Source organism: Haemorhous mexicanus, chromosome 15 (genome assembly GCF_027477595.1).
Source record: "Haemorhous mexicanus isolate bHaeMex1 chromosome 15, bHaeMex1.pri, whole genome shotgun sequence".
Taxonomy (NCBI): Eukaryota; Metazoa; Chordata; class Aves; order Passeriformes; family Fringillidae; genus Haemorhous; species Haemorhous mexicanus.
Window position 1 is genome coordinate 17196622 of NC_082355.1, and position 19069 is coordinate 17215690.

At 46.3% G+C, this 19069-nt stretch overlaps 1 protein-coding gene across 1 annotated transcript in view; it reads right to left on the reverse strand.

The window, feature by feature from the left end:
• The window catches only part of CTNNA1 (catenin alpha 1), a 121517-nt gene that overhangs the window by 11456 nt on the left and 90992 nt on the right, over positions 1 to 19069 (reverse strand). The window contains exons 10-13 of the mRNA XM_059860336.1: positions 18578 to 18670; positions 7930 to 8086; positions 2644 to 2844; positions 1433 to 1584 (exon numbers count right to left, since the gene is read on the reverse strand). Coding sequence (XP_059716319.1) covers positions 1433 to 1584; positions 2644 to 2844; positions 7930 to 8086; positions 18578 to 18670 — 603 coding nt within the window. The remainder of the gene's footprint in view (positions 1 to 1432; positions 1585 to 2643; positions 2845 to 7929; positions 8087 to 18577; positions 18671 to 19069) is intronic.

Here is a 19069-nt window from a genome sequence, read left to right on the forward strand (position 1 = left end):
TTCAATAAATACAGATATAGTGAGATGGTAGTTTTGAAAATACCCTGCACAAACACAAAAATGAGGTGTTGCAGTGGCTTCTCCTGCTGGTCCCTGTAAAGAGCAAGAGCCTCTGGACAAAGCTGAAGTGAATGAGCCCCTGTGAGCAGGGTTACACCAGGCCCTGGAGAGATTTGGATGGCTCTTTTATCCCAAAATAAACTCTCTGGACAACAAGTGCTAATATTTTAACTTCCTTCTAGGTGGCTACTGTGTGGCCAGGGAGCTGCTGTTGGCTGCTGGCAGTGGAGCTGTGGCTCCCTGGCCCTGGAGGGTGGCACAGGGCAAACGTCAGCACTCCTGGCACTGCCAGCCCAGGAAAGTGCTGCCCCCTGGGACTCCCAGCTCCCTGTCCTGAGTAACAAGGGCTTCAGCAGGGGGTGGGAATCACACCCTTTGCAGAGCAGGAAGGCTTTGATATCCTCAACTACCACTGGCTGGCTATAAATTCTGAGCTTGTCTGAAAAAAATTCCATGGGGAGCACAGATGTGGTTGTCAGCTTTTCTCCTGGTTTTTCATCTGATCCTTTGCTTTAAGCAGCAAACATGGAAGATGCCACTGCAATGGTTACTGTAATCACATCTCTTCTGTACATTCTTGATTTACTGACCAACAAGCTGCATCTGCCATGGTCGCCACTCTGAAAGACCAGGGCAGTTTCTCAAAGGAATACAAGGAAAAGAAGACAAAAGGAATACACCCCGAATATTTGTCTTTGTTATGTCTGGCTCCTGCCCATTTTTGCCCCAGTAAGATCCAAGAAATGGGTCCATGGATCAGCTGCAACCAGAACTTCCTTTTCTGCATCCCTTCAACCAACTGCACCCTTGTGTGTCTGGCCTAGCAGATATCAGGACTCCCAAGTCACACCCACTGCAAGCACACAGGAGTCAAGGCCCCTGTGAGCCACCCCTGTTTACCCAGGTTAGCCAATTAACAAATTACATGCTCTAGGAACTACAGACTGAACTCATCTCAGCTTCCTTTTGACTAACTAACATTAATTCTCAAAATTTACTTAATGAAGAGCTATTAGGTTTTATTTCTAAGCTCTCAAACCATCAACAAGCATCTATAGTTCTGAATTAATTTGCTGTTGTTAACTGAAAGGTCACTGATTTTAGCACTTTAACAAGCCAGGCATTACCATGAGATTACAAAAGATGCATGAAGGGTATTTAGCATCACAACTTGGGCCATCATCGATGCTCAGATCTGGTTAATGAATCCGAATCCAAACCCACTGCTCAAGTGCTCCACAGCGATTAGCACATTTTAAGACTCTGAATGCTAATAGGAGCTAAATGAAAATTTTCTCCTGTCTGCTCTCCATTATCCCGATGGCTGTCAGTAGAAGAGAGGCAGGGAGAGCTGTGGGGAAGTTGTGCTCACCCGGATCATCAGCACCGCTTTCCTGATGTCGCGGATGCCGTCGTACACCAGCCGGGAGGCGTCGATGAACTCGTTCTCGTCCATGGGCTGGGCAGGGTCGGAGCTCAGCGCCTCCACTGCAGCTTCCACCTGCTCCGTGAAGCGCGGCATGACTGCACCCAGAGCACACAGAGCTGGTCAGTCCCACCCTGAGCCACTCTCTGCTTCCCACTCCTGCCCTGCTCTTAACTGTCCTGGAAGCTGGGCAGTCCTTCCAGTGAAATCACAACATTTGGTACAGGAGGTGAAGTCTTAATCCAGCCCCGTTTCTGCTTACGCTGCTGCTCTTTGGTGTTGTCCTCTTGGACAGTGAAGTTTGTCACGCCCCTCTAATGGACAAGGAGAAAACACCTGGGGAAGCCCTTAGAAACTATGGGATAAAATATTAATTGTTTGTTTGATGTTCCCGGCAGATGTACATCATTTCTAGGGGTGGGGGAAGAAATCATGCTACCATCAGGAAACTCAAGTTTAAGAAGCACTGGAAGGGGGCAGGTTGCACTGCTGCACTTCAGTGACTCATGATGCCCCAGGAAGAACATGCCAGAACCAGTTAAGAGTCTGCTGTTTCTTCAGTGTCACCCTTGATTCTTCATCAAAGTAATTAAAGCAAAGCCAGCAACGACTGGCTGGCAGTGAAGCAGCCAGAATCACCCCTCACCCTTATGGATGTCACCAGTAGTTCACAGGGAGCACCCTGATTTGATGTTTATGTGTGGGGCACTACAACCAACAATGCTCTTCCAACAGCTGTAAAGATACTTTACAAAATTTACCCTAATTATTACCCTAAATTTATTCTGCTGGGGGAATGTGATCTTCCTTCTGGCCCCTGAACAGCTGCAGAGCTTGATGCAATACTGCAAGATGAGCACAGCACAACTCCCAAGCCTTCACTCATGCCTGGGACTCATTCCCGGTGTTTTTGTTTCCCACAGCCCAGTCCATGACAGCGAGCACACTCAGGGACACCTTGTGCACAGCTCAGCTTTGAGCCAGTCAACACAGCAAAATCACACTTCTCACTTTGCAACAGTTTTGCAAACAACTCCCACTAATATGCATTACAGCAAATTGAGTCTTTAACAGATTTCACAGGTACACGGGTAGCCAGCTGCCACAAGCTTTCAAGCAACAGCAATCCAGGGCTCCTGGGAGTGAGAGACCCTTACCTGTGTTGGACAGTAACTTGGTTGCTTCCAGCACCTTCTCAGTGTACACTCCGGGCTCGTAGTTGTCCATCTCCGAGGTGACCACGTGAATGACGCGAGCGGCGCGGCCCCGGATGGCGCCGGCCGTGCGGTCTAAGCCGTCCACGTCTTTTTCTTGGAGAGCGATGACACATTTGTTTACATCTTCTAAAATGTGATTCTCTGCAGGTAAAAGAAGGAGGATTTAGATGGTAATGTCATTTCTCTCGCAGTCATCAGCGTGGCAATTGCTCAGGGTGGGACCTGCTCTACAGAAGCTCCATGGAGATGCTGTCAGGGATTAATGTGAAGGTCACAACCAGCAAAGAGCTGCCCTTCCACAGGAGGTGTCAAAAAACCATCAATCCATTCACCAGTTGGCCTCCACACGTCCTGCCCGTTCGTACTCGATTTTACCAAAAGGAAAGCTGAGTTCTGCTGAGTTCTCCCCTGATTTCTTTCCATATTTCTCCCCTGGGCTGCCCCAGCCCTTATTTCAAATACCTGCAAACCACTCCCCTGTCAGTGCACGTGGGGTGATGGGCACCTCCCCAGCACCACACCTACTCCCCTCAACACTCCAATAGACACTTGGTGCATGTTTCCAGCTTCCTCCAGCGTGTTTTCCTACAGCCACACACATTCCATCAGAGCACATTACACTGTCAGTCGCCCATTCCCATCTGAGACACATAATGTATGCAGTGAATAATGTGGAAAGCATTCCAGCCACACAGCACTCACTGACTGTTCAGAAAACAAACAAAAAAATAAAGGCAAGACCTCTGTTTGCAATTAGCTTTTTTAATATACATTTCCTGGTTTTGTAAAGAGATATTTTCCCTATTCATAGAGTCCAAGACGCCCCAAATGGGAAAAACCTTTTAAGAGATTTCTGAAGATGCCTAAAGAAATTGGGATCCTTATTTGGGGAAATCTACCCTAAAGATCTCCCAAACTGTTAACAGAGACTTCCAAACTCTGCTAGAGAACTCTTTAATGTACCAGGACTAATGTTTCAGTATCATCATCCAACACCAGCATTTGGGCTGCTTGGTAGGAAACCAACTTGGAAACATTTCTGCTCTGTCACTTAAAATAGTTTCCAGTGTTAATTACCATTGACTTAATCTTTCTACACTGCCAACCCGTGCAAGTGGCTTTTATTCCCTCTGCAGGTAGTAAAAGAGCCATTCTGCAAGCGTTTGTAGAGACAAGAAGCTCATAGTGTTGGCTGGGAGAGGATTTGGAGGAACTGCCTGAAAGGATTGCTGTGGGAAGTTACGCCTGATTTACATAAAATTAACACAGCCAGGTGCAATATTGCGAGACTTCAGTACGAAACCTGAGCAAAAATTACACTTGTGAAATCCCTCTGAAGCAACTCAGCCTGAGCAGGTTCAGCTGAGGGCAGAATGTGGCCCTGGGAGAGCAAAGAGCAGGTTCATTAGTGATTTGACAAGTCAGTGGGCAGGCACAGGAGCCACAGCGAGCACAGAGGGTATTTAAAGAAGAGACAGCCCTGGGAGCCACAAGAGCCCAAAGAAAAAGCTTCGGCGCGAGGCCAAAACACAGACTGTTTATTGCTTCAATTCCTAAATGAATAAATTAAGCCACAGACCGTTTAAAAGCCTCTTTGGATTATCTGAACTTTAATAAAAGGCATGGACAAAATGAAGGTGAATATTTAAATGTCTGCTGATCGTTTAATGCCTTTTGCAGATGTGAAGTGGCCAGGAAGTCCCTTCTAGAGGGAGATAACCCACAGGGCAGCTTGCAAAGGGCCCAGGGAAATGCAGGACTGTCAAGTCTATCTGTTCTGGAGGTATTTTCCAGCTGGATGATAGCAGATTAAGATCTGACACTGGGCTGTGTCCTTGTAAATCCACCCAGTGCTCCCTATCCTACAGGCACACAGAGCGTGGGTTCCCCACCAGCACCTCGGGGGGTGGGAGAAGCTGTCCCACATCCAAACCCCCCTGTCCTCCTGCCGAGCAGGAGAAACATCCCACAGCAACACAACACAGCACAGGCAACAGCAAAGGGATCCTGTCCCTCCAAAATAGCTACAGGGAAAATGGCAGGGTTGGACAAGAGGGTAAGAGGAAAGGTATTTTTTCCATAGAAATGATTTTTAGACCAAACAAGGAAATACATTAAACTCTGAAAAGCTACAGAATAAAAAGTCACCCACGACTGTCAATCCTCAATCCACGCCCACCAAACACCTTCCACCTCCACCCACCTCCACATTAAAGGGATGAAGCAATGCTTTTCCAAACAACCCCAGCAGCTTCTGAGGGAGTCTGAGGGCTACAAGAGATCAAAATCAAAGAGGAACAGTCAGGAGATGAAACCACAGATTCATAAAAAACAGCTGTGCTTCTCTGCTGCACCTCCTGTGGAAGGTCTCAGAAGCATTTCCACGCTGAAGCTCTGCTGCCAAGGGGCACTGCAGGGGCCAGGTCAGGCAGCACATGGAGCAAACACTGGGGACTTCACACTCTTGTAAATACAGTGTTCATCCTGGCAATAGTCACTGGGAGGCTCTTCAGAAAAAATAGCTCCACTGAGATGGACAATCTGTGGCATAAACCTCTGTCAGCAGCAGAGGAACAGAAGGCAGCAAATGGAATGGTTTTAAAGAGGGTTTCAAAGGAGATTCAGGTAGTTTCAGAACACAGAATTTGACAATTACATGGTGCTATCAGCAACTGCTCTAAAGAACAGAGATAGTGGGCACACCAACACACCCAGAGTGCTTTGGGGAGGCACTGATAAGCGGGGTAAGAATTACAGAAGGTACAGGAGAGCTTTGAAATGAGGAATAATGAAACAGGCAGAGACTGCAGTCAGGGAAGCCATGACTGACAAAGTGCATGGCAGAACTCTGCACGTTTGCAAACAACATGAAGAGACAGAATGGGGAATAATCCTTTTCACCAGCTTTAGTACAAGTAGGGGCATCAAATGAAGCAAACAGGCGACAGTGCAAAACAAGGAGGTTCTTCACAGGGAGCACACTTCAGCTGTGAATCTTTGCACAGGATGCTGGAGGTGCCAGCAGTTTATAATGGTCGAAAGGACAACTAACACCAGCTTAAATGAGAAAAATCTGTCAAGGACTGTGCAGGAGATAGCACCTCTGATGCTGGAGCTCCCTGAGCTGCACATCACTCATGGCTGGAGGCACACAGACATCTCTAGGCTACAGGGCTCCTGTGCCATCCACCTCCCATCCTGACAGTGAGCCTCCCCCAGACCCAGCCCTAACTCAACAGGGCCCTTCTGCTGCTGTACTCATGAAAGTGCTGTCACCTGCAAGCTCACCTGAGCACTGAAGGATCCTTCTTCTATGATGTTCTGCTGTTACCTAAACCCTTCTTTCATCAAGCCTTTACTTGTGGATAATTGACACAATTCTGTAGCATGAGCTGAATGGTGAAGCCTTTACTTCAGCACACCACACAGTAGGGATGTGGGATGGCTTACATCCATATTTATATATGCACACACTCATGCACTCACAAGAACTCCTTTAAATTCTGCTTACATCCCAGTTAGTAACTGATACAAACATCCCAAAAACCCAATCAGCATTTGATATAAATCATACTCGCCATGATTTTATCCAAAGAGAAGTTCAGACTTCTAGCAGATGAATTGGAGTTGTGGCATTACATGGAAAATATTTATCAAAGTTCAAACAAATAACATTTAAAAGAGTATTTATTGCTTTAATATTTTTCTACCATCTCTTTGATAACACACACATATAAATAATTACTGAATGTACTTGAATATCTGGAATTGTCTCAAACTACATCTCCCTGGCTCCATTTTGGGTGGTGAGCACTCACTCAAGGTGAACTCTCATGAGTCAACGTGCCACCACTCCAGGAAAGAAACTTTCTCTGCTTACTGCCAAGCTCTTGCAATAGATTTGGTTATTTAGCCAAAACCCCCAGCTCTGTTCTACCCTGCATCCCTGCAGAAGATGGGGCTGTCCTGCCCACAACTCACTTGAGTTTTGAGCTAAACCTGGACCACAAGGGAAGGGAAGTGCTTGTGGCAGCTCCACACAGGCTGCGTTTGTATGGACTCCCAGCTGTTCTTTCTCACATGTTTGTACACTTGTGGGAAAGCTGAAAGTGGAGCCTCGAACCTCAGCACACAACTCCCTCTGCACAGATCAGCCCAAAGCAGGCTCCTCCCAGCTGTGCAATTCCAGCTGCTGCTGCTGCTGGGGAGCACCCACGGACACAGCGAGCACGGACACTGAACTGCCCCAGTTTATGCTCACTCATTGCACAGAGGAATTTTCCTGAGAACCCAGGGAGCCACAACACAGCGTGTATGACAACGCAGGTGACTCATCACAGGAAACACCACTTGGGCTTTTGTTTGGTTTTTCTCAATAATAAAAAACACACTGTCTCTTGATTCCGGACCTCAATTTCTCATCTACATTTTCTACGTATGTTCACTTGGTACTTCTGACTCCACACACCCTCCTGTGAAATCACTCTTTACAACTGGAGGTTTTAGGTCACTTCAGATGCCCAAACCTGCTTGCACCATGGAAATTAGAATCCCAGCTTGCAGTGGTGATTTGTGAACACTACTGCAGACACAATTCACATGGTTACATCTCCATGTCCTCTGTCTAGAGCACAATTAAAGGATGTGGAAATAAAAATGCTCCCATTATTTTTAGGTCACAGCAGCTGATAGTGGGTCTTTATCAAGATGCTGATAAAACGGATTATCTTGGCAAGTACTTTGCCAAATGTAATTATTATCTATTATGATGATCCAATCTCTTTTAAAAACTCTTAAAACTTTACTAAAGCTGACATGGGATGAACAGTTTTATTTTAATTAACTTGTACAACCATGGTTTGATATTCAGTTTTGTTTACATGGCAGTCTAAGGTGACCTGAGGAATCATTTTTTCTGCCAGTTCCTACCTTGGACATAAACATGTTCTATTTCCCCCTGAGTTACTGGTGAGCCTTGTCTACAGCAGCTAAATAGCAATTCATCCTTAGTTTAGCCAGCAGTTCCAAAGCTTGAGACATAAAGTGTCTTCTCCTTGAAACCAGACCTCCTGCTGCACTTCCACACCTCACTGGGCACAAGGTGATCCCAGGTGAGGTGTGACAACACAAAAACCTCACAGACTCCAGAACACAGGTCCAAACCACCCCTTTCCAGGACTAAGCTCTTAGGAGGGTGATTATCTCTCAGGCAGGAGCCCTGATTACCTGAGACAGCCAGGAAGTCATCGATGGAAGTGATGTCATCCACGGCGTCCGTCAGCACGCGCACCTGCCTCTCCCACTGCTCCTTGAACAGATCCATGTTCTCCTGAGCCAGTTTGCTTTGGGGTTTAGCAGCCAGAGCCAGTGCAGCATTGATGACCTGTAAAACACCTCTGGATTTTTAAAATACATCCCAACAAAATTATTACCTCCGGTGTGTTTATCCAATGGACTCAGCAGCAGACAAAGCAAGTTTAATAAGTTTTGAGGAACTCGATGTTTAAACACAGAAGTGTTTAATTTTGTTGCCCTCACATCCAACTCATACCTGCTTCCACATTTGTTATGGATAGTTATTAGAAGCAAAATCATTTGGCAAGTTTTCACAAGAGCTAGTTTCACCTGTCTTTAGCAGCTCGTGGTAACAAGGTGTTGCTTTCCCAGTGCAGGCTGTGTTGTTAAGTATTTTAGACAGGATGACATTTAGTACACTCAAAGCTGCATTTGCTACTCGCCAAAACCCCAGTAAAAAGGTCAGAAAGGATTAATTTTCCACAGACTGAAGTAGAAACAATATGCAAATACAAAATTAAAGCTAAATTTTGATTTATCAGTTTTCCTTGCAGGTTTACTCTGGATCTTGCCAGTAATTGTTCTAATGACTTCAGATTTCTGCTGTGGCTGTGAACAAGCCAGATAAGCCAGAGAACAGAAGATGCTTCTTCTGAATACCCTCTCCGAATTTTCTTCAAACCCCAAAACCAGAATTTACACCAGCTTCTAGATTTTCTTAGCAGAACAAATGCTACAGGTGCTGCTGGGTCACAGAGCTTACGCTGTGTCCACTAACTGGACATTTAAACGACCACAAAAGCCCCTTTGAATGTGGGGAGAAACCAATCTCAACAGCTTGGTCCAGCTCTTGCAGCAGAATGACCTGGAGAGGTGCCAGGTGTGAGGAACCATCCGCAGTCAGAGCCTGACAATCCCAGCCCTGCTCCCAAGCACCTGAGAGTCAGAGCTAATTAACTCACAACTTCAAGGTGTCATTTTTCTTCTCCACTTTAGGAATGTATTAATTTCACCAACTTGTCGACCAAAACATGCAAGCACCAGATGTTCCTGCTTTTCCAAAATCTACTTTCTCTACCTGACTTATTTACAAGTGTCACAAAGCATTTAAAAAAATATGTAACTCACTAAACATGGAAATGATGGTGATGTCAAATGTACTGGGACAGCACTGAATGAATCAGGCAGGAGGAGGAGGAGGCTGCTTGGCCTGAGGAATGGCAGCAGTTAGCAGCAACAGGAAAATCCACAGAAGGGCTGGCTGCTCCCCACAGTGCCTCTGGAGCTGGGGCTGCAGGCCTGGGTGACAAACCCAGCCCAGCTCCATGGGTTTGGTGACAGTGACCAACACAAGAAGCAGCACCTGAGCCTGAGCAGCATCTGCTCAGGGTTCTGTGGGGATGAACACACCTCTGTCCCCTGGAGGAACAGCACTGTCCCTGTCCCAGCCACCACCAAAGGCTTCTCTGCTGCTCCAGCCAGCCCAGGTCACGCCTCCGTGGCACTGGCAGGAGTAAGGATGTGCCTTTGGAATGTCCCTGCTGCCAGCCACAGTCCCTGCTGCTCTGCCACCCTCACTCATGGAACTGAAAGTCCTGAAAACCCTCAAAAAGCCTTGCAACACCCAAGAAAATGCTGTTTAGAATTATAAAATCAAATAGAAGTTTTAGAGAGGCAAACCTGTGCTCAGCTGCTCAAGAGCCCTGATTTGTGGTCCAGCCACTGCCACCTCTCATCCCAGTCTGACTGGTGTAATAAATTAACCACCTATCAATCAAAATCTAGATCTCCAAGATTTCATGAAGATGAATCTGAACAAGTGTCCTGGAAACAGGAGAGATAAAGCAGACAATGCTCTAGAAATCTGCTCTCACTTCTATCCTGCTAGAAACTGTCACTGCAGAGACAGAGATGGTGGTGAGGCGATACCAAGGGTCAGGACATTTTCTCTGCTTTTCCCAACCTGCCTTGGCCCATATCAGATATAAAATATCCTGTAAGCACTGCGACAGGGCAGCATTAATGCTGCAGGAACATATGGCCTGGGTTCCTGCGAGATGTTTGCCTGGCCACAGCAGCTGTCTGCACAATTAATCTTTGCCAACAGTGCATGTCAAGCCCAGATGCCCATGCTCAGCACCTCGTCACAGGTAACAGCAGAGCTGTCACACTTACAGGGCTCTGCAACTGCTCCACAGCCTCAAACTGTGTGCCCTCACCAAATCCAAGCACAGGAGGCACTGCATCACCCTCCTCTCAACAGGCAGCTTGTTCAACCAGAAAAAGTGCATTTTTTATACATTACAGCAAAAATGTATGGCCAAGGTGAATGTATTTTATAAAAATGATCAAGCAAAACCAGAGTTGATCTCTCTCAGATCTCTGTCCTTCCTGCAGTAGGGAAGCAGCCAGCAGTGCTGGAGATGAGGAAACCTGGTGGGGATATCAGAGGTTATCCATGGTCACCATGGAGCTAAAGACAAACACAAAGCTCAGGAAAGCCACACAGGTGTGAGTGTGCTCAGGGAGAAATTCAGGGCAGCAGACACAGCTCAGCAATCCCTTTTTATAGCACACATTCCATATCTCCATGTGCAAAGTGGCCACAACAGGCAGCTTTAGCAGGGGTGATAAAAGCCATCACTGTGGAGAGTTTAGCATTCAAGTGGGCAAATCCTCCTGCACCTGTCTCACACCTCTGCTGAGGAAATGTCCCAGGGACCACTGACAACACCCTGCATGTGATCTGTTCCAGGGAATATACTCTGGTATCCAACACAGAGTGATTGATTTATTTTCCAACAGATGCTTAGAGAGATGTGGCAAAATGACAGGGATGCTGGATCTTAAATAGTCTGTGTACTTAGCAGGACTATGATCCCTCTATTATCTAAAAATAAACACTTTCAGGGGAGGAGGAAACACTTTTTAGGGGGAAGGGATGGACTACAATACCCTTTCCTTCTCCAAAACACATAAAGCATTGGGCAACTACTTTAAAATATCAGTAACTCTCACAGGATGGAGACAGACAGAGTTAAAAATGCAGGAAGATCATGACTGGACTATCTGTAATGTAGCCACTTCCATGTAAAACATTTGGCAATTTCAGGGAAATATTTTGTATTTCAGTGCTTTTCAAGATGCTGCCAGAGTGCTGTGATCACAATGACTCACTGAAGTTGTACAAAGAAAAGAATCAAGCAGGGACATTTTGAGCCTATCCAGAAGGAAATGAAGCATGGCAAGAAAACACACTATTTTTATCGGTGCTTTGTTTCATGTAGCAGTTGCAGTGTTGGAGTCAGACAGCTCCACACTCCATATCACACTTCCAGAGAGTTCCTTGGAGCCTCTCCCCTGCACCTCTCAGCTTCCCGTGGCAGCAGCCAGGGCTTGCCAATACCTGGGCAGGCTCAGCCTTCCAAAGATTGGAATGGATGTCTCAATCTGCACCTTGAGTCCTCTTCCCATCCCTTCCATGGGAGCAAGCTGCTGCTTTCCCCTGGTTTTACGTTCCCTGTTGAAAGCAGAGGTGTCAGAGCGTGGCTGTGTCCCTCCCCCTTGGCAGGGCAGGGCTCTCCAAGGCTCCTGCAGTGACTCCTGCCTGGGTTTACAACATTTCAACTGCTTGGCCCAGAAGCTCTCTCAAAAAGCTCAGCTATTGTGGCCAGAAAACACCTGAACCTCAGACAAAGCTGAGGGTAAATTACAGCCACTAGGTCAGCCACAATTAATTCTTTTAGGCTAAATTTAGGATGGCTTCCAGCCTCAGCTTTATAGCACCCCAGCTGGAAGTCAGAGAGGTCAGAAGAAAGCTCTTCCATGTGGTGATGTTCTTACAAAGAACTATTTTGAATACTTGGCTGGCATGGCTAAAGGAAGAAACATCACTTGGGAGAGGAAAACTATCACCCAGCTATTTGCACTGCAATCCCAAGCTCTTTTATCTTACTCAGTGCACACCATGAGTGACCCACGCCCCTTTCAGTGATTTAAGCACTTGATTTTTGCCTCAGTGCTTTTGGTAAGAAGCTTTGGCTCCTTTCAGGAGAATGTTCTTCCTGCAGCTGGTTTAGCTTTTCCTTGATTGCTAGGACTGATTTTAGGATGTTACTGGGCCCCAACAAGGAGTTTTTCAGTTTCAGAAGCTCTGAGGTGAACTCCCATTCCTCTCCCCTCACTACACAACACTGCTTTACAACCAAAACATCTGCAGTTCCTAAATAACTCACTCGGGCTTGGGGTTTATATAAAGATCTTGACTCACCAGCTTTCTTGTGGCATTTGGATAATGAGTTGGAAAGTAGCTCGTGGCCTACAGATCCAGGATACTTTGCATTTGTAAAAAGAGAAAGCTAATAAAACAAGCCCCCACCTAGCAGCTCTCATCTCAGGGGCAGAGGAACACGTGGCACACACAGCCAGTGCCCCAGTGGGGATGTGAAATCAGTTTTACTCAGGAGTGTGTGAAAAGAACCCCTCCAAGCCTCTCTGCCCTTGCTCAGGTGGATTTTAATCCCATATTTTCCTGGAATAAAGAAAGCATGGCTTGTTTCCCAGCAGTTCCTAAGAAGCTCCTCATAATTTAACTTTACATACACAAGATGCCAGAGCTGCCTCCAGTGCTCACCCTGCTCGTGCCCTTCCCTGCTCCTCACTGCATTTTGCTCCAAGTGTTCAAAATGGTTTATGAGGAGGTTTTGCAGTCACATCCCAGCCAGGTTTGCATGCCCACATCTGTGTGTGCCAGCCCTCCACGTACTGGAGTACAGCAAAAAGCACTCTGCAGGCTCTGATGAGCTGAAATGCCTGGGAGCAAAACACACAGCAGATTGTTTTACACTCTCAGAAGCTCTAATGGCAGTGACCAGCAATGAACAGAGGCTGATGCACCGAAAGAGGAAGGAAAAGTTTCCTTTGATTTCCAATTCTTTGTTCCCATGTACAAAAGGCACTTTGAGCACTTCCCTTTCCTGCGAGTTGCACACGGAGTGACTGCAGGGATCTCTGCAGATATTTACTGTCTTGTGGCAGTGCTGGAACAACCCACAGATCCACACTAAGTAACTCAGAACCACAGAATGGTCTGGGCTGGAAAGGACCTTAATGTTCATCTCTTTCCAATCACACCTTTAGCTAGATCAGGCTGCTCCAAACCCCATCCAGCCTGGCCTTGGGCACTTCCAGGGATCCAGGGGCAGCCACATCTGCTCTGGGCAACCTGAGGGCCTGCCCACCCTCAGAGGGGACAATTCCTTCCCAATATCCCACCTATCCCTGCCCTCTGGTGCTGGGGTACAATTCCTGATTCAGAGTCTCTCTCCAGGTTCCTTGCAGCCCCTTCAGATGCTGGCAGGGGCTCTGGGGTCTCCCCACAACCTCCTCTTCTCCAGGCTGAACATTCTCAGCTCTCCCAGCCTGGCTCCATAGGGGAGATGCTCCCCTCAGCACAAAGCCCTTCTCCAGCCCAGCATCTACTGTCACAGCAGTATTTGATATTAAGACTTTTTCCATTCTGTGTATAGATAATTATCCTATCAACATCCCCATCCATGAAGAAAACATTTGTATTTGGAGCTGAGGACTGATTTTGTAGTGCCAGTCCAGGAGAAGCTGCAAGAATTTTGGTGGCATTTATCTTGTTCCATTCTGCATTTATCTGGCTTCAAATGCTGAAACTTTGGGGTCTCAGGGACTTTGTTTCTTTCCTGGAAGCTCTTCCACCACTGTGCTCCCCAGATCCTGTGCCTGTGATGAAACAAAGGGCCCTTACTCACTAACACACTTCTTTCTACAGAACTGAATCCTCTTCCTGCTATTGGCTTATTTTCATGCACCAGTAACTGTTTGAATTTCTAAAATTGTTGCTTTTCTGGTCAGCCTTGGCCTGTGCTGGCAGTTCTTCCCAGCGAGCCTGGGTGATGCAAATCTGCAACCCAAGTGTTAAGTTTTTAATAAAAGCATTTCTACTCAATGCCAATAAAATGTTTCAAGCACCTGCAATTAAACAGTCTGGAGACAGATCTGCTCGTTAGAACATTCAAAAAATCTGACAGTCTTTCAAAGAGATGAAAAAAGGGGACAATTGTTTGATGTTAAGTCTTTACTGCAAGAAAAATGAAGTGCTCTCCTTCTCCAACATCCACCAGGAAAATGGTGGTGACTGGGGCCTCAAGGAGAACAAAGTCTGCTGGTCCCATTTGGGTTTGGTTGATTTGAGAGGTGGTCTGCAGGGTTTTTTTATTTTTCTAAGACACTCCAACTTTTAAACAAAAGTTTCTGGAACTCTCCATGGGATTCCTTCTGCTTTGGTATTTTGTCTCTGTGTCAGTAGGTGTGATCACATACGAGCCATCTGCCTCATCAGAAATCTATAAGCAGCAAATGGCTTTTCAAGCAGTTCAAAATTGGAATAGAAGGATGTGAACAAGCAGTTATTAAAGCAAGATGTTAATACGAGAAGAGCCAATTTATTTTTATTAAAAATGTAATTTAATCCAAGAATTCTCTGGAGTCAGTTTGATGGGCGACGTGTGTGCGTGAAGCACACTCCAGCAGGCACGGGCGGGCTGGGAAGGACCTGTGCTCCCAGGTGCTGCCTGGGGGCCTCAAAGCTTCTCTGGAGGATGAGCTCTTTGGGCTGGGGTGGAGAAAAGCAGCCAGCCCTGCCCTTCACAGGGGAACAGGTCCTGTGTGCCCTGGGCAGGCGTGTCCTGGAAATGCTCAGAGCCCAGGGCAATGGGCTCCAGCTCTGGCTGGCTGAGGCAAACACCCAACCTGACAGGAACTCTACCCCACAGTTATTCCTTACACCTCTCAGCCCGACTGCAGTTTGGATAGGAGACTACAGATGAACTTCACGGAGGCTGCAAAAACCAAGAAAATCAATGTATAGCTGGTAAAAAAGGAGCTTAAGTGACAGCAGACTGTCACATCAAAAGGCTGGAGCAATTCCCCCTCTCAGGAGCTGGGCTGGGGCATTCTCACTGCTGGTTTCTAACATCCACAGCCTGTATGATCAGAAACACCCCAATGGTTTCAGCTCTCTTCCCAGGCATCTTTAATGCAAAATGCTGTTACAAAACAGCCTTTGCAGGCTCCCAAAGCAAGTCCTTCCTGGAGACAGAGCTGGGAGCCAGGAGAGGATCCAGGTTTCTGAGTCGAGATAAACAAAACCTTTCCCTAATTCACCACTGGCAAACTCTGTGCTCAGTGAGAAGGCAAAGAAAAGCTCCCCCCTGCTCTGTGAGGCAAAGGCAGGCACAAGCAGCTATTCCAAGCATTTCACAGCAGTAATTTTCCATTTCCATGAAGAAAAACAGTTTAAGCATTTTTCTTAGATTTAACTGTAGTGATGGAGAACTTTGCTCCTTCATCTTAACCCCCTCCAGCCTGGCTTGTTCCCAGCACCCAGCAAGGCAGGGCTGAGGGAACTCCTGAGAGGTGCTGGACAAAGCTGCTTCCTCCCACACACAGAACTCCAGCAGTTCTCACAAGAAAGAACTCAGGCAGGCTGGTAAGTCAGGGCTGGAGGAAGAAAACACAGTGACCCACTGAAGCTGCCTTATTTCTGCCCTGTAAACCCAGACTAAAATCACCCAGCTGGCTACTCTGGCACAGCTCATCCCAACAGCTTCTCCTGCACCCTCGAAGGGAGCTCTAAATATCCCATTAAGTCTTCAACTTCACATTAATTTCTGTGCTAATTGGCTGGGGACCCACAAGCAGGAAGGATAATGTTACTCCTGAGGAAGAGCTGATTTCCAGTAACAAAACCATGCTAAATAAATTGACTGCTTGTTTCTGTAGAGACCTTTTGATGAAAAATTTTCTGCATTTTCTTTTTCCTCAAAGAAAATTTTAAACCTGAGGAAGTCTGAACCCAAGGGTGACACTGGCAACGACTGACTGCTTGTCAATACCAACAAAACTTCCAGGTTTTCCCAAGGCAGCTTGAAGAGTTGCATGTTCCTTCCTCCTGCAGCCAGTTCAATGGCTCCTGATGGCAAGGGAGCGACTTACAGCTCTATTTGAGCTACAGCTTTTATAATTAACTCTGCAGATTGATTTCTGCAGAAATCATTCTTTAACCAGGAATTCCCTACTCCCAGAATGGCTTCTACTCAGATGAACTATTTAAGAGGTTACCTGGGACTGAAGTGCATTAAATTTCAGTTTCATCTTTCAAGCACAGCCATACTTTGAATTACATTTCATACATTGTATTTCCGTGTGCTGCTGATATCTTGACGTTTCTGGGACTATTGTAATTGCTGATTGACTTGACTCTTTCTGAATCCAGCATCTTCCTGGAAAAATACCATCTGAGCCAAAAAAACCCCTCCAAAAACATACAGGGCATATAATGTCAGGTTCAACCTGTATCTTGTGCCTAATGCACACATTTGTTCGCCACAGCCACCTAAGAAGATTCAAGAAGTAGCTGCGAGTCTCACCAGGAATAAACTGCAAAATAAATTGTCTAGAAAAGGAAATAAAATCTCACTTTGTCGCTCTTGATATTGAGAATCTTTTAGAGATTGTGGAAACACCCGAGGTTTGGGGACAAGCTGAGGAAGGCAGCTGAGGAGGAGGAGGAGGAGGATGGAGAGCTGTGCTGCTTGCACTGGCACCAGACGAGCTATTGTTACCAGAAAACACAGATGCCATTTGTAAAACAGTTTAGACAAGTGCCCCTAATTATCTCTCAGGATTCACAACATGTTTAAATACTCTTAGAGCATTAAAGAATCAACCCAAGAGCATGTAATGTAATATAAAAGCACTCTTTCAACTGCTATGAACATCTATAGTGTCATTTACTAATCTCTTGGTGACGACCCTGAAATTAAGGCAAGACTGCACAGTGGAGCATCTCAACTGTAGGCTTGGAAGTTCAGAGATGTGACCTTTGTCAAGCCAAAATCCATCAGTTAAAGCCCTCGTGCATTTATATATACTCACAGCTTCCAATGTGTGTTAAATATATTGTCCATAATCCCCAAAGTCAGAGGTTAACAGCTGCACTTCAGGAGATGTGGCTGCACTGGTGACTACAGCTGGGTCATTATTTCGTGCTGACTACCACGGTGCTTATTTTATCCAGGAGTAGATTTATTTAAATAGGCAGCTAGTTGTTGGAAAAGCAAAGATAGAAGAGGCTGAAATACACACAATTTCAGCAGCGGGGGGAGGAAAACACCCCCACAGACTTGGACAACCACCAGAAACATTTAGATTCAAAGAGAACCTAACTTTCTTCAGATGATTATTTTCAAAAGCAGCAGCATTTGTTTGGAACACCCTGCGTTAGACACCCATATTCTGGGAGAGAACTAAAAAAAACTTCCATCAGCCTAGTTGGCTCCTTCAGGAAAGAGCAAGCCCTCATATCAGGGAAGATGGATTTCTAAAAGCTTTTTCTTCCACATGCTTTGTTCCTACTGCAAAACTTGACCTTTGGTTTCAGCAGCCATGCACAGCCCTCACTCCAGGGCAGGGGCAGAGAACTGCTCAGCCAAATGCAGGAGTGGGAGCACAGAGAGCCACCCCGGGATGCCCAAAGGATCAGGGTTTAACCTTTGATGTTCAGGGGCCTCTCTTCACTTCTTTAACAGCACAGTTACCTGCAGGTCACCCAAAAGGTAAACCAGTCCTGCTCCTCTCACTGCCTCCACCTATTCCCTCCAAATCTCCTCCTGCTGGGGTTGGTACAGGTGAACACCCCTCTTCCTTTTGACTGGTTTTTTGATGAAAAAGACCAATACAGATGGGAAAACCTGGAGAAATTCCAAGTACTCCTGAGACAATACACTTCATTTTCATAAAATGCCATTTTGCCAATTTTTCTGAGTACATCTTTTCCGTTAGTTCCCCCTTAGCAACAACAGCTTATTTGGATGTTTTAGATCTGAATTTCCTGTTGCTTTAAAAAATGTAAATTACACAAATCAACAGCACCCTGCAGACTTCAGGGGTTCATCCAAGTATCTAGTTGTTGACATTTAAAACACCAGGCTGTCAAGAAGGAAGAGGATAGTCTAGTGCTTATATAAACTTAATTTCCTTGTTTCCATTAAAAAGTAATTAATTAAAAGGTAGTCTCAGCCAGGCTCACACTGTTCACACATAGCCAACTTCCTCTCATCCTACTCCATCGGGAAGATTATCTGGCATATTTATATTCTACTCAAGCAAAAATAGTATTTTATAATTCATCTTACAGCATGCCCAGGAGCAGGGTTAGCACCTTCACAAGGCACCTTCCTGCAGCACAGATGTGCACAGGAAACCACTGAAGCTTCCCACATTTACTGACTGCAGGTTACTGGAATGTCCTGGCCAATGGAATTAGAGCTGTGACATAAAAAGGACCCTTCCACATCAGTGATTCCTTTGCCATGCATTTTAAAGTTCCCAAGTCTTGATATCTATGCTGCATTTCATCCTCTGCATGTAGTAAGGGAAAAAAAATCAAGTTCTGCAGCAAGTCACAGACAGCCACTGTGACACCAGAGCAGTCCTAAGCAGCACCAGCAGGCTGGGGTTTGTCTCCTGCTGTGCAGCCTCTCCTCACCTGGGGACACAGGGCCTCCAGCTGGCTGGCTGACATCCGAACCAGTTTCACACCCTCCTCGTTGTTGGAGATGGAGCAGGCCAAGTTGGCAACCTGTGTCAGAGGGGGGAGAAAACAAAACACAGCTGTTAGAACTGGGGGGTTATTTCCTTCTGGAGAAAAGTTTTGCCTAATCCCAACAGTGACCACTAACCCATCATGGAACAAAAAAAATTCCACATTTAATCTGTTCTAAAGAGTTTTGAAACCACTAATGGCACCTGTTCCTTCTGTAGACATAAAATTGTAACACTGTGGGTCATGAAATCCTAGAATGGTTTGGGTTGGAAGGGACCTGAAAGCCCACCCAGTGCCACCCCTGCCATGGCAGGGACACCTCCCACTGTCCCAGGTGCTCCCAGCCCCAGTGTCCAGCCTGGCCTTGGGCACTGCCAGGGATCCAGGGGCAGCCCCAGCTGCTCTGGGCACCCTGTGCCAGGGCCTGCCCACCCT